This window comes from Sinohyriopsis cumingii, chromosome 2 (genome assembly GCF_028554795.1).
Source record: "Sinohyriopsis cumingii isolate HCF-2022 chromosome 2, ASM2855479v2, whole genome shotgun sequence".
In the NCBI taxonomy this organism is placed as follows: Eukaryota; Metazoa; Mollusca; class Bivalvia; order Unionida; family Unionidae; genus Sinohyriopsis; species Sinohyriopsis cumingii.
The window spans coordinates 70419940-70435588 of record NC_142962.1 but is presented as its reverse complement, the minus strand read 5'-3'; the positions used below and the strand labels follow the sequence as shown (position 1 = coordinate 70435588).

The 15649-nt window shown below is 33.7% G+C and overlaps 1 protein-coding gene across 2 annotated transcripts; it reads right to left on the bottom strand.

The window, feature by feature from the left end:
• On the bottom strand, positions 1-15391 carry LOC149805126 (acylphosphatase-1-like). 2 transcript variants are annotated; one of them, XM_089947684.1, is made up of 4 exons: positions 15250-15391; positions 8783-8799; positions 6801-6910; positions 1-791 (listed from the first exon to the last, which is right to left on the bottom strand). In XM_089947684.1, the coding sequence occupies exons 1-4, from the start codon at positions 15305-15307 to the stop codon at positions 677-679; spliced, it is 300 nt and encodes a 99-aa protein (XP_089803810.1). In that variant the 5' UTR covers positions 15308-15391; the 3' UTR covers positions 1-676. The 2 variants fall into 2 exon arrangements, with proteins under 2 accessions (XP_089803810.1, XP_089803819.1); XM_089947693.1 differs by lacking the exon at positions 15250-15391 and adding an exon at positions 14113-14978.
• Between the last annotated feature and the right edge of the window lie 258 nt (positions 15392-15649).

The window sequence follows — 15649 nt, the reverse complement described above, 5'->3', positions numbered from 1 at the left end:
TTATTCCAACTCATACATATAACGTTTTATCAGATTCTTCTTTTCCATACAACTGGCCATTTTCTGTCCTTTCCCAAAGGACAAACAGAAAGAACAAAGATCATTATTTCACAGATTAATGAAAATAAACCTGTGTAATATATGTAAAAGTCTAGAAATACTGACTATACTCAAAGGTCGAGTAAAATTGCTAACAATAATGATCCTGATCTTTGGTATTATAGTCCACCTGCCTATCAGGGTCTATGTTGTTTGTTCTATTTATTATGCCTAATAAACTGCACATAATGCACTGGCAGATCTGGGTCTGTGCACCTTGTATTTTGACTTGTAAGTAAGTACATATGGTAGCAGAAATATCATACAGAAAAATTCACTACAAACTTAATACTGATATGATATAATTTGGTGAGAAATTGACTTTGACCCTGAAACTCATGACTTTAATGAATACAAGTACACAGAAACATTTATCAAAATAGGATACATCTCTCTCCACCAAATATAAGAATGTAACCTTTGTAGATATTAACAAACGTAATTTAAACTAGGATGTTATCTGAACAGCACAAAAATTAAAATAGTACCACAAATATATTAAATGACAATTGTTACAGTGGTCATATAGTATGAATTTTTATGTGGATCAACTATATTTAGAAGAAAAAAACTAAATTCATTCTACAACTCGGAAGATCTCATGAGTCAATTTCTCTATAGCTCCTTCCTTTGTGAACACACATTTTTCTATCTTTGATTCAGGGCTTCCTTCTAACCGCAGCCAGTCTTTCCTATAGGTAAATAAAACAACAAATTCAACTTATAATGCAATTATATTTCATGGTCCCTTCCAGTATTTATGTTTTTAGGACTTTTAGTTCACCTGTGAAATTTTGAAAATGCAATATTTCTGTAAACAGTGAGAGACCAATATATTGAATAAAATGGAGTGGAAAGTGAATGTCATGGAAGCAAGGACTCTCACTACTAATCTCCCTCCCTCTCCTCTATCTGTATGTTGTATGTACAGTAATACCTCGTGCATTCACGTTTCTGGATTCGCGAATTCACGGATTCGCGAAATTTTCATTGGTACCCTCTACGTACATGTTTTCTTTATTTTTTTGAATTGTACCTTCATTATATGACTTCTGTGACATATGAAGTTTACCTAGTTTACCTTCCTGACAATGACAAAGAAAACGTCAGTCATTAAGTTTACAGTCCCATTCGTTACTTGGTTTTACCTTACTGTGAGTGCAAAAGAAAATGGCAGCCAATGAATTAGTATAGGGATAATATTAGTATACATGTACCGTACTGTATGCGCTAGTGTGGCAAATACCCATTAGGCGATACTGTACTCTATTTTTACATCAACCATTTATTTCTCTTTTTAAGGGTAATGTATTAAGCTAACTTTTAAATGAAATTAAAGTGCTTTGGGAGCATGATTTGGGTCATATTTAGGGTTTAAATCCTAGAAATAAGCATTTATTAGCATTTTTAGTGACTCATACCAAACATTCGCAATTCCTCCTGATCCGCGACTGGTTCTGAAACCTAACCTCGCGAATGTTCGAGGTATTACTGTATACATACACAAATTAAAATTCTCTAACTTGTATGCAGGAATTAAAATTCTCTAACTTGTATGTAGGAATTAAAATTCTCTAACTTGTATATTCATTTATTTCTTGGTTGTGTGTGTGTGTGTGTGTGAGTGTGTGAGCGTATATATGTTTATGTCGGTAATTTAGGATCCCAAAATTCTAGTGGCTCTTGCAAGAGTCCCTATAAGGCACTGACACCACGATCCAAATAGAATTTAAAAGACCATTTCTTCTTTTTAACTGCAAAGTGTTGAAAACATCTCTGATATTCTTGAGTGCTAAGATTTTCAAATTGGCCACTGTGGCAGCCATATTAATTGCAAGATTGGCAGCATTTTCATTTAGGACAAGCTAGTCACCATGGATAACTTCTTGTGAAAAACCCAATTTTGATAAGACCAAGAGAATTAGTGCCAAAATTTCAGTTTATTATGGCAACCACATCTGAGGTCAGACTGGCACCATTTTTATTCTGCCATATTCCCAGACAATGATGGGGGTGGGGGTGAGGATTGGTTTTGAGACTCAAGAACTGTGTTTTGAGGTCCCAAGGGGGGTGGGGTAAGTGTGCATACCGATAAAAAGTGGTCTTCCAATAGAGAATAAGTTGTCTTCTCACATGGGCCCATAGTAAATAATTTGAATTTCAAATCTGAATAATAAAAAAATCATGTTTTCTTTAAAGCATTACATACACTTACAAAAAACAAAATTGCTGGTAGACTTGGCATTGTCAAATATCATTACTACCCACAATGACATATGTGCAAACATTCACATGACTACCACAATGAAATTAAATTATCAAAATACACAAAGCTTTTGTCTTTAAAATCTACTGAATGGCAAAATAATTAGCTGCAGTCTTTGATGTTCTCATTAGTTCAGTACGGGGTTTTAAAGTAATGCAAGAGTCATTTAATATTGTACATCTTGGTACTCATTCCAGACTGGGTGATACTATTGTCCAAACATTCGTGCTGGGAATCCACATCAGAACTGAGTTGTGCTTGCCAACAGTAGTGTTGGCATTGTCAGAACTATATCCAATGCAGCCTGACCATGACATAATAATAATAATAATAATAATAATATTAATAAATATGACTTTATTTAAAGATGGTAACACAATTAGCTTAGAACTAATCTACAAAGGAATTTATTTATTTTAGATGCATCTCTGAAGCCACTTGATATATTGGGTTTGGAAGAAGAAAATAGAGTGGGCATTTCTAATCTCCACTGGAATACTATTACAGAGCAAAGTTCCAAAGTATTGGAAACTTCTATTAAATAATTCCTTCTTTGGTTTAGGAATTTTATACTGTTTGGTAGACATGGATTGCAGGTAAGGAGTATGTCCAGGTAGCTTATACTGGAATAGTGATTGTAAATATTTAGGAGCACTATTATTGGATATCCTGTACATTAATTTGGCTTTTCTCAAACATATTCGGTCTTTAATAGGTAATATTTTTAACTTACCAGCTAAATTTTCCTTGCTTTCTTTCTGAATTGATATTATCCCAAATGCACTCTTTTGAAGATGTGCCATCTTTACTAATTTTTGTTATCATTTTAATTACCCCATACTGTATTACAATATTCTAAATAGGATTGTATGTAACTGTTATGAAATAGTTTTATGTGCCTTGCAGGGAAAAAATGTCTTATCCTACTGAGAAGCCATAAACTTGAATTGACTATTTTACTGATATGTTCAGTCCATGATCAGTTATTATCTAGCAAAACACCAAGTAGTCTATCATGACAGACCATTTGCAAATTTTTATCCTTCCATGTTAGGATAGTTGAAGTTCATCACTATCAAGAGTTGTCTTTTTTTTGCTGTGTTGAAATAAGTAATATTTTAGGTTTACCAGTATCTACCACCAATGCCATTGCATGTGTACCACTTGTCCAGTTTGTATTCTGTAAAGAAATTTTGAGTTCATGATTTGTGCTTTGGATGTCTGACAATGTTGTGTCATCTGCATAGAGATCTGAAGATGATTGAGTCCCTTAGTAAAAGTGGTAGGTCGTTAATAAATAAAATAAATAGTAATGGACCTAGAATTGAGTCTTGTGGTACTCCATATATAACTGTTCCATGTTCAGACAGGACATTCTTTATATAAACATGTTGTGTTCTCTCACTTAAGTATAAAGTAAACCATCTAATTGTTCTTTCATCTCACAAGCAAATTTTCAGTTTCTTCAAAAGGATTTCATGATCTACCATGTCAAATACAGATCGTATTATTCTACCTGGGTCAAGTGCTTGAAGCCTGTCTCACATACATGCTTATCTCTGCAGAAAAAAAAACAACTACTCATCATAATTGGTTCTGATCATTTTGGGGGTAAGGGGTGGGATGGAAAATAATATTTTAAAGTTTAATACAGCTGTATGGGCTTTACAGGTAACACAGTAGAAATAAATGCTTCTGCCGGTATGGTTGTTGATGCTTTATCAGCACAAGTCAACTGTGCAAACACTGGCATGTTCTTATTATCTTTAAATGAATACATGTCATAGCTAAAAGCACCCTGAAAAATATGGGTCAACTAATAGTTATTATTTTAACAAGATAAAGAATAAAAAAAGGGAACTATCCAACTGAGCATGTCAAATATATTCTGGTTTGTCCCAATGTTGCATATAGATGGTGCTGCTATTTAGTCTCAATATGTTGTTTGCAGTATGTGTAAAGAGTTCAATGCTCCCACTTGCTGCAGTGCTTCACAAAATCAAACTCCATCAACCATGAATTCTGAAATGTAGTTGTGCTGTGCTTTGCTTGCTTTTGGTGCCTGAATCACTGGAAATGCAATCTGACATTTTGTTTCACATTTGAATACTACTGTAATGAGTAAAATAATCACACTTCACAATTTACAGATGGAGTAAAATCCTTCTTCAAAGAAATGCTGCAACTGCTCACAAACATGCCAATTATCTTTAATATAGAGGCCTTAAAAATTCATCTCTTTGATTTACCTACAACTTAAAATGAATTGGGTTGTGAACTTTGCCTATGCCTATGCAAATTAACATAAAGGATTCACTCAAAGCAATCTTTAAAGGACTTAACATATCACCTTAGTTATTGTCAGCCAATTAACTAATATATGAAATGGTGGGTTTATTTTAAACTTGATTACCTTACCTTTTAATTGCCCGTGACAATTAGCTCAATAAACTGCCCCAAGGATATATTTACATCAGCTCCAAGAAGGACTGCTACTATTTATATATGCTGCATGTTAACAGGCATATACTGAGATATTGGGGTTTTTGTTTATGTTCCCCCCCCCACCAAAGATTGCTGAAAATTTTATTTTTCAAACATGTCTGTGTCAGGGGTTTGAGAGTAAAATGTTGTGTAACCTTTTTTGCTAGCAATGCCCCTTGGTCAATCAATTAAAAACATTACTCAAATGTTGATCATAATAGTAATGAAAAGTTCAAGAAGGTTGGATAAGGAAAATTCCCATGGTCATAGCCAATCAGTAAAGAGAATACTGCATAAGAATTTCTGGGCTTATATGGACCAATCAAATTCAACTAAAGCGATAAGTTAACATGCTGATATATCAAAAATATTAACTGTACACACTATATGTAAAGTGCACCAACTATGAGATAAATACAGAAACACACTTAAGCTCTACTAACTGAAGGAATGTATGATCAGATGATTAGGATTAGAATTCACTCTTGAAACAGAGAACCAGTTTTACTATGAAAATACTATACCTGTTATCTTTCATATTTCACTAGTTCAACTGAATTGCCTAAATAAAAATAAGCCACCCCTCACAGAGGCTTGAACTGATGTCATATCAGTGTGTATACTAGGATGTGTGATTCTAGGATTGCCCCTTTTTATCACATAATGGGGTTAATTTTCTTAATTAAATTTTTAGTTCTAAAATAGAATATGCCTATTCAACTTATCCTTGGCATGTCATAAAGTATAACATTTTATATTTATATGCCTTTCTTCATGTCAATATAAGTTTTATGAATCAGTAACCCTCACAGTGACTGAAAACTTCATATCCATCCAAAAGAATAGTCTAAAATTCTTTTATTACGTTATTTAAAAACAAGCTGAAATTTAACTTGATTTGGAACTGAATTCAAATAAAAGTCTTTTGTAATTTCTTACTTTGAATTAACAGAACAATTGTTAAAGAAAAAAGGTTCCTGTTCATAAACCAATTAAAAGACAGACATATAGATCACCTATTACAAGGTGTCGTATCATCCAATGAAAAAACATCTCTCACAGACATATAGATCACCTATTACAAGGTGTCGTATCATCCAATGAAAAACCATCTCTCACAGACATATAGATCACCTATTACAAGGTGTCGTATCACCCAATCAAAAACCATCTCTCAATGACATATAGATCACCTATTACAAGGTGTCATATCATCCAATGAAAAACCATCTCTCACAGACATATAGATCACCTGTTACAAGGTGTCGTATCACCCAATGAAAAACCATCTCTCAATGACATATAGTTCACCTATTACAAGGTGTCGTATCGCCCAGTGAAAAACCATCTCTCACAGGAATTATGTAATAACAATAACTTTCACAAGGAGACATTTATTATCTTGTTTTTTTTTTAAATATACATTGTACACTATCAATTACTGATGTTTCAAAGAATAAAGTTAGTTACTGAATTGAATAAAAGCCTTTAATAATTACTAACCATGTAATAACAGCTGGCTATCTTTTGGGTCAACCTTCGATAACAACTATGTGGCAGAATAAAAGTTGTGTTGAAATGAAAATATTAACAAACAGGCAAGCAGATATGATAATAATAAAATATACTGAGTTTTATATTGGACACATAAAAACATTGCTCTCTTTTGTTCTGTATCACTAAAATAGTTCTTAAGTAACAGTAATAATCAGGTTGTATATATGAGAAAAGTGACCCGTCTTTTTTTGCAGAGGGTTTATTTGTTAAATGAAAACAAAAACATGTTTTATGCATTGTTTGTTAGTGTTTATGTATCATTCCATATACATGTACCTGGCTAATCTGCATATATTAAATCCCCTCAAAACATGCTTCACATGGGTTATGTGCATATCTTAAATCAGTATACTCTTATATTAAACCCATTGTATACATGAATATGTGTACTTACATTGCTGCAATTTTTTCTGCAGGACCTTGCACTTGTCCAACCACTGTGCCCCTGTCAGTATTTTCAACCCAACCCACAAGTCCCAAGCTCCTTGCTTTCTTCTTAGTGTACTGAAAGTATAGAACTCTGTCTGCATTGAACAAATTTTATTAATAACACTGTAGTTACTAATTTTCAGGAATTAGCAAATTCAGCATAAAGCTTTAATGAATGACCAACTCACACAGTCTATAGACAAAAATTTACTCTCTTCCTACATGCAGAGGATTTCAAAAGTTGAGTGGGAAGAAACTTCTGAAAATGAAATACTACAAAGATAAATGCTATCAGTGTATATGCTAAATAACAATAATCAGTGGTAATTTTATGACAGACTTCTTTAAAACTAGAAAAACCTCGGAAGTGGCTTTTGTTTTCAAGGTGTAAATCTAAACTGGACACATGTAACACCAAGTAGAACTTGAATCACTTAAAAAACTAAACATTATTAGACCACGATCATGCTGACAGTAATCAATTTCTAACTCCAACACTTGCCCAAAAACAAATTTACCTAATTTAATCAATCAAAATTCTTCTGTCTGACATCAATGTTAATTGGTAAACAAAGAAAACACAATGCCACCACAATACGAGGATTTATTTACTCACGTATTTTTGTTTCAAACCATGGTATTACCAGGTGATACAATAGGTAATCTGTTAATAACTGCAACCCATTCATATAAAGACAATCAATCAACTTTAAAAAAAGTTTTCTATCATAAACTATTGTGTAACTTAATGTCTCACCTCTAAATAGTGTAAAATCATATACATGTATTTTCATGCATGCCAGTTTGGATTTTGCAAACAAAATTGTTTACATGCACTTTAATTTGTGGACTGCAGAAAAGATTCTACTGCTTCCAAAAAACAATTCTTGTCCATTGGGTCTTCCAATTCTGCTGCAACCATAAAATCCACACAAATCGGTACCACAACAAAACACAAGTCTCACAAAGGTACTGTAACTGACACTACTGGTCAAAAACAATTTCCAGGAATCCATGATAATGCCATTTATTCTTTCAACTGCTGAGTGTTGAAATAATCTGTAATACTTCTGAGTAATAACAAGATTTTTTAAGATGACCACTACATCAGCCAAACTGGATGTAAGATTGGCACTATTTTCATCTATGACCAATCTGATATCATAAGAACTCTTTTAGATAAAACCCTGTGATGAACTGGTAATGCATTCAGAGGCAGTCACATTATCAAGTCTTCAAAGCAGGATGTTATGGTGGCCATATTGGATTTATGATTGGTGCAATATTTATCAAGGTCCAACATGGTATCATCAGAAGTCTTATGATGAAAACTCCATATCAATAAGACATTCATTCATTCAGGTTGAGTTGTGTTATAACGATTTTCAAGATGACCACCACAGTGACCACATTTTATGTTAGATCAGCATCATTTTCATTTAGGACTCACCAAAACGAAGAAGCAAAAATCTCATGCTGACATGAATTTCAGCTTACATATATAAGGATCAGTAATACCAGGGGTTTTCAACTGATGTCAGATCAGCACTACTTTTTATTTAAGACCAAACAGACATGATAAGAAATCTTTTGATGAAAACCCTGTCTCAGTACAACTTTCCATCTTTTGGGTGATTAGCCATACGATTTTCAATATGGCTGCCATTTTCATTTAGGGCCAACAAGACATTATAGAGTCTTAATCATTATATGTGTTGGTAAGATTATGACCATTGGCCATTACTTGTTAATCTATCATTTGTGTTATCTAGCAAATCTGTGTCACTTTAGAGATTTGACTGCATTTGTCTTCATTATCAATTTAACCCCACTGCACCAAAAACTGTACAGAAAATAGCATCTGCTTATTTAACCCCACTGCACCAAAAACTGTACAGAAAATAGCATCTGCTTAATTTTCCTAAAAACTTTGTGTACAATGCTTACCTTCCTGAAGAACACATCTGCAACAGAAAAAAGTCAAGTCATTAGTGCTATTAAAATCATAAAATCTAACTTGATAATACATGTAGTGATACAATTTTTTTATGATCAGCCTATTTATTTTGTCTCCTTTATAAATGGACTTTAAATTATTACATTAGCAAGTTTCCATCCATCCACTAATCAATCCATCCGTTCATAACCTTCTTAACTATAGCTCATTCTATTCCAAGGTATCTATTTAAGAACATGTATCAACAATACTACTGCATTCTACAATTCAGACCTGTAGGTTATGAGGCAGACTGGTACTATAGGTTAGATATTAAAATTGAGGTAACCATTGAAATTCTATATATTCATACAATTTAGATACGTATGTAACGAAACCCATCTTGGGAGACCACCCAATGCCAACAAACAGTGGTCTCTCAGGCCAGGTGATAGGTCCATTAGAGATCATGACATTATATAAGACACTTAATTTCTACACAAAGTCTAGTCTTGTAAGCCAGGTTTGACATATGATATCAGAGAAAAGCAAGTTTATCAAACAAGAGTACAGGGAAAGGCACATCATATCATACACCCACCCTTTATTTATGAGTTCTCTATAAAGGCACCAGTAGTTTATTCTGAAGATCATTTACTAGTAGACCTCAGTGGAACTTGGAACTGTTTGCAGTCGTGAAGTAAACTTACTGTGCAGAAACTATTATTTTCTTATTATGTTTATCATGACTATAACAACTGACCTTGGCCTTTGACCTCAAAATCAATTAAGATCTTTTCCTTGCCAATGTGCATACCATCCAAAATATATGGCCCAGGTCTGTAATGCAAAACTAATGTTACATATTTTATGCAAAAACCAATTTCTCCAATCAGTCATGGTGACTTTGATCTTCTTCCTTACCCCTGATGCAAGCTATTTGCAAAGTTTGGTAATGACCCATTACACATCCAATACACTAATCTGGTGCTGACCCACTACACATCCAATACACTAATCTGGTGCTGGCCCACTACACATCCAATACACTAATCTGGTGCTGGCCCACTACACATCCAATACACTAATCTGGTGCTGACCCACTACACATCCAATACACTAATCTGGTGCTGACCCACTACACATCCAATACACTAATCTACACTTTTTCAATAAGCAGATACAAGGCGAGAACCGTTGCATAAACTCAGTCTTTGGTATGACTTGGCCAGGAATTGAACCCACAACCTCCTGCATCTGAGGAGGATGCTCTAACCACCAGGCCACAGGAGCATTCCTAACACATCAAATGATCCTGTCATAATGGGATAATTAGTCTGTTTAAAACTTTCTACTGACTTGTACAGCACAGTGTGATCTCACTATAGCATGCTCCATTATAACACGAATTCGGATATAACATGGTCATGGTCAGGCTCACGAAATTTTATATACATGCATTTTTCTTGTACATGAAAAGAATTAAAACTATGGAAAAAATGTCAAAAGTTTATTATCGTTTTGGGTAATTAGTACTAAGGCCTCTTCTGATAAAATCTAATGTTGGTATGAGTTGCGATAAGACTTAAATATGGCCACTGTAGTGGCCCTATTGGATATCAGATCAGCATATTTTTTATTTAAGACCATAACAAGTCTTCCAGTGAAAACATGACTTTCCATACATAAGAAATACCAATCACAAGATTTTCAACATGACTGCTGTGAAATGCTATATTAGTGATTCATCAACTCATTTTATTTAGAACAACTATATATCATTAAAAGTATTTTGTGAAAACCCTATTTTTATATGATCCATTCAGGTGTAGCTGAAAAAAAAATAATTTTCAAGACAGCCGCTCTTTTGGTCATATTGGATGTCTGGGCTGTACAAATTTAGAACTGACTAGAAATGACTTCTGGTAAAAAACAAACAAACATGCAAGTATGCCTTTCCATTCAGGTCTAGCTATAGCAAGATTTTCAAGATAGTGGACATGACAGCCATACTGGATGTCAGATTGGCACCATTATCATTTAGTACCAAGTAGACATCATAAGAAGTATTTTAGTGACAACCCCATGTTCGTATGACAACCCTTTTGGAAGGAGTCGACCCTAGCTTATAAATGAAACTAGCAGACCTCTGAGATATCTTCCTAGGTTTAATGGTCAAAATGTGTCAACTAGAGACATTTAACTAACTCTAATACACAAATCAAAATGTATAAACTTTAAATATGACAACCACATGTCCACTCTTTGCAACATTTAATGTCTAGTAGAATTTCCAAAAAGGTTATTTTTAGCAGGAAAGTACTGGCAAACTATTTCCTTTTAAGCTAAATAATTCAAAAATTCACTGCAACTATTTATTTAAAGCATTTTACACCTAACAAAAGCACACTAAGTCATACAACGTCATATTAAAAAGGTAAATTTATATTGCAATGTGTTTGATAAATTTATCAACCAAACTGAAAGACAAGCATTCAACATATTCCCTACTACTAACTGACCGTGAATTGGGAGAAAGGTTGTGAATTTGGATATTAACAATGTCAGACCAAAAAATATATAAATGTTTTTTATTATTTTAAAATGTGTTGGTTGGATAAACTTTGTAAAGAAAATGCTACATCTCTAAGTATGTCCTATGGAGTTACCAGACATGTTGACAAACCCAGCAAAAATCTGTTGATGTTTGACATAGCATAAGAAAGCCTGACAAATTCATGCAATTTTGAAGTAGTAAAACAAATGGAAGCTGAACATTTCTGGTCAAATACTGACAGTCTTTTAAGAATAAAATGTATGAAATTTTCAGAAAGTAACACAAATTGGCTTTGGATGGGGGCTTTTGATAACTATAGCTATGACTGACATAGACTTTTATTGATAACTATAGCTATGACAGACATAGACTTTTATTGATAACTACAGCTATGAGAGACACAGCCATATTGATAACTGTAGCTATAACAGACATGGACTTGTAGTGATAACTATAGCTATGACAGACATAGACTTGTATTGCCTGATGGCTTTATGTCAGCATAGCCAGCTCCAAGTTTCACATACGTTGCAACAAATTAAGTCATGTAAACATAATACAGTTGATTCTGGCCAAACAGTGACTATTTTACCTGTTAAAGTTGATAAATGATGCATAAAAAAGCAGCTCTCTTCTCATAAGGCATGCCATAAACCAGGATAGAGAACACCCTAGGATCAATTGCTGATAGATCACTTTGTATCATGTAGGATATTCTGGTATGATTAATTCTAGGTAATTTATTAAAGATATGGTATTCCTTCCCGCTTCTGTTTTAATTGTTCTGCACTAATTGTCCATTTTTGTACACTTTCCTGTCTTGAAATTGTGCATGCAGTTTCATTAGGAAAGTTCTCTTGCATTTCCTTTTGTTGAAGTAGAAGAGAATAACAGACAAGAGCAGTTTCTTTAATTCCGCATTTCCCATTGACACTTGTAAAAGCCCAATTAAAACCTACTATTGACTTTCAATTAATTATATTTCTTGTGTAATTTTCATATTAGGTGTCATGTATATTTGATCTAATTTATATATGATTTAATTTAATTGTTTGTAAGTTTTATAGTCTTTTTATTTTTTATTTCATTACATGTCAAAGTAATGTAATTTTTTTGTTCACTAGGAATTTGATATTTTGCAGAAATTAGTTTGATCTATTTAATCGTAAACACCAAACTTTGTACCTTTTGATAACCTAGTTCCTGACCTTGACCGAGAATCAAGTAAACAAAAACTTTTTTAAAATCCATTCTGAATGTGTGAATGATAATAGTGAAATCAAGGCTAACTGGGACTACTTGCCTTTAGACGTAAATACTTCTATGCTGTTCTCGAAATTCTGGAGAGCTGACCATCAACCGGGAATCTGTTTTGTACTTCAAGTTACCATATAACCTTTGTCTATAGAGAAATTATTGAGTCAGGCTTCTAAACACTGGGACATAAAGGTGTTCCTTTTGTTGTGATCAGTTTGGAGTTATATTTTAATTTTTATTCAAATTATTTGGATTCTAAATGATTAATTCTTTTTCATGGAAATATTTGAGTGCTCATACAGAAATCTTTGATAAAGACTTTTCTTTAAATTTTATTAGTTAATTCAAACAACAGAATATTATTTGTGAATCAGCAAAGAACTGTAGACCCATCCATAATATAAAGGCTACAGTCTGGGATTTTTTGTTGCGACTCGAACTTGAATTCATTAGAACATTTCATTACTAGGACTTCTAAAATTTAATTCTTGGATTATTCTTGGATTATTTTTGGATTTGGTTCTTAAAACCTAAGTTCTTATTTTTTCATTTTTAAAGTGTTTTTCCAGGGAAATAAATTATTAGTTAAATTTTTCAAAGTTTGTTGTTTTCACTCTTTTGTTACTGTTTATTAGAGCCTAAACACATACCATAAGATAGGTAAAACATTTTTCAGTGTTAACCATGTTAGTCACATATTGCCCATTCCTTCCATTCAAGTCCACTCTGTTCTTCAAACTTAGCACTCCATCACAAGAATCCAGATTGGCATGGGATCATATCTGCATGTTTATGGAAGGCTGCACTCCACGTCAGAATTGTATAGAACATGAACTGTGTGATATAAAACAGCCGCCTCATCTTAGAAAACAAAATTATATCACTCTTGAGGTCTCCACCACATACAGAAGCCTGAATTTTAGGTTCTCACTTTGTCAATAATGTATTTTTGGATAATTTAATTGCACTGACATTAATACATGTGTTCATGAACTAATTTATATTGCATGTTTAATATATTAGAGGGAAAAAAACACACCTTAGGTATATCATTCAGTTATCTCCCTTATACCAGACATAACATTTCAAGAAATAAGACCTCACCTTTTCAGCGATTGGTTATGAAAATAAAAAATAAAAAGATTTGTGAAGAATTATATTAGCTCTCAATCTTGATGCAAATGTTAGTAGAAGTGATTTAATAATTTCTCACAGTAAAGTTTACAATTTTTAAAAACTGATAAAGTATGTTTTGTTTGGTTTAGGTATTTTTCTGCCTAACTGAAGCCCATTATTGTTAATTCCTTATGTAGAAGAAATATAAATTATATGCATCTATATTATCTAAATTATTCACCCTTTTATATTAGATGGGAATGATCAACACTTAAGCCAATAAATCAGCCCTTCACCCATGATGATACTGATTTTTGGGTGAGGGGCTGATATCACCTATTCATTAAAAACTGCAATTATCTGCATTCAAATTTGCTGCACGTCATGTCGATGTATATTTTATACACCTACCGGTATTTCTCATGGCTGTGCAGCTACCATTGGCTGAAGGGTTCTTTTGGTGACATGTAGATTATATTTCCTGAGCAAATCATGTTTGGTGACTTGTAAATCCACCTGGAATAGCACAACTATCTGTCCTGTGGCCATTTTGAATTTCGTGCTTGATATGGCTGTTACCAATTACCAGTATATGTCTATAGTGTACGTGGGTTTGTTCTGGAATGCAGCGATATTGCATATTTTAATGAGCATCAGACCCACAACATCGTCCATCAGTATCAACACAGATTTGTGGGGTTGATGTATAGGACTAAACAACATTTCACGTGAAATTTTGGTGGCTGTAAGGAATGTTATGACACAGGTGCCTTCGGACTGTCCTTGTCAAATTGACAATCTAACATTGTTCTCTATGCCAGTGTGTGAAAGAACGATAGAAAGTATATTTATTTCACAAAACATTAGCACTGAGGTCTATGGAAAAACAATTTGTACCGTTATACCATAAACAGCCCACACTGTTTCAGCATTTATTAAGTGAAAGTGTTATGCTGTTTGTCGATACAAATGGTTTTGAGACCATTTGTGCGCGAAACTGATAAAGTGTGTTTGTGTGTGTTTGTGATTTGGATTTTTAACGTAGCTTTAAAAAAAATTAAGTCATATCGCTACCATGTATGCAGTGTGTCAGTTTATGGTGATGTCTAGCACTGGGGCATCATGCCGCAGACATGTAGCATGATGTCCCACCCAGTCACATTATCCTGACACCAGGCCGACCAGTCCTAACACTAATCTCTTAATGCTGAGCGCCATGCGAGGCAGCTGTTAGTACGATTTTTATAAGTCTTTGGTACGAATCGGCCGGTGTTCGAACCCACGACCTCCCGCTTCTTAAGTGATTTTACGAATATTTAAAGACGCTGACCTTGAAATTCACTGAGCTACCGACATCGATATCATTCACTATACTGTTCGGAACGAACTACTCGGTATAATTTCATTAACGATGTTTCGGTACTAATCACTGTAAAACAGAATTTAAATAATTAATATAGTCACCCCCAACATAAATGTCCAAATATCAAAAATGGGCTGACATGGGTCAGAGGAAACTCGGACTAAGATCTAATCAGTTTTACCTACCTTGAACTTTTCCAAAAACCTCATAGTCAACGGACACCAGCTTTTCCCCCGTCGCCATGTGTTGTTATCGTCTACAACCCGATTGCCACTTTGCACGTGTCTCCCCAAACACAGTAATATACAGTAATGGACTGTACTCTACAGTAATGGGTAGACCGACAAGTAGATTGGGTTTTATGTTGTTGTTGTTTTTTGACATTGTATGTATGCAGTTAGGAGTCGTTCTTTTTATTGTCTTAGCAGGATTTAAACTTTTTATTTCAATGATGTACAGAAATATAATAACATAAAATAATAATAATAATAATAATAATAATAATAAAAACTCTATTTAGAGAAGATAAGTCTATTAGTTACAGAACTAATCTACCAGGAGGCCTTCTATTCGTTATGTACTGTA

What these genes read in the sequence shown, in the direction of transcription:
- LOC149805126 (XM_089947684.1), bottom strand. Translation starts at nt 15,307, where the DNA reads ATGGCGACGGGGGAAAAGCTGGTGTCCGTTGACTATGAGGTTTTTGGA. An exon ending in GCAGAAAAAATTGCAGCAAT is followed by an intron (nt 792 to 6,800) that starts GTAAGTACACAT and finishes ATTTACCTATAG; the next exon opens with GAAAGACTGGCTGCGGTTAG.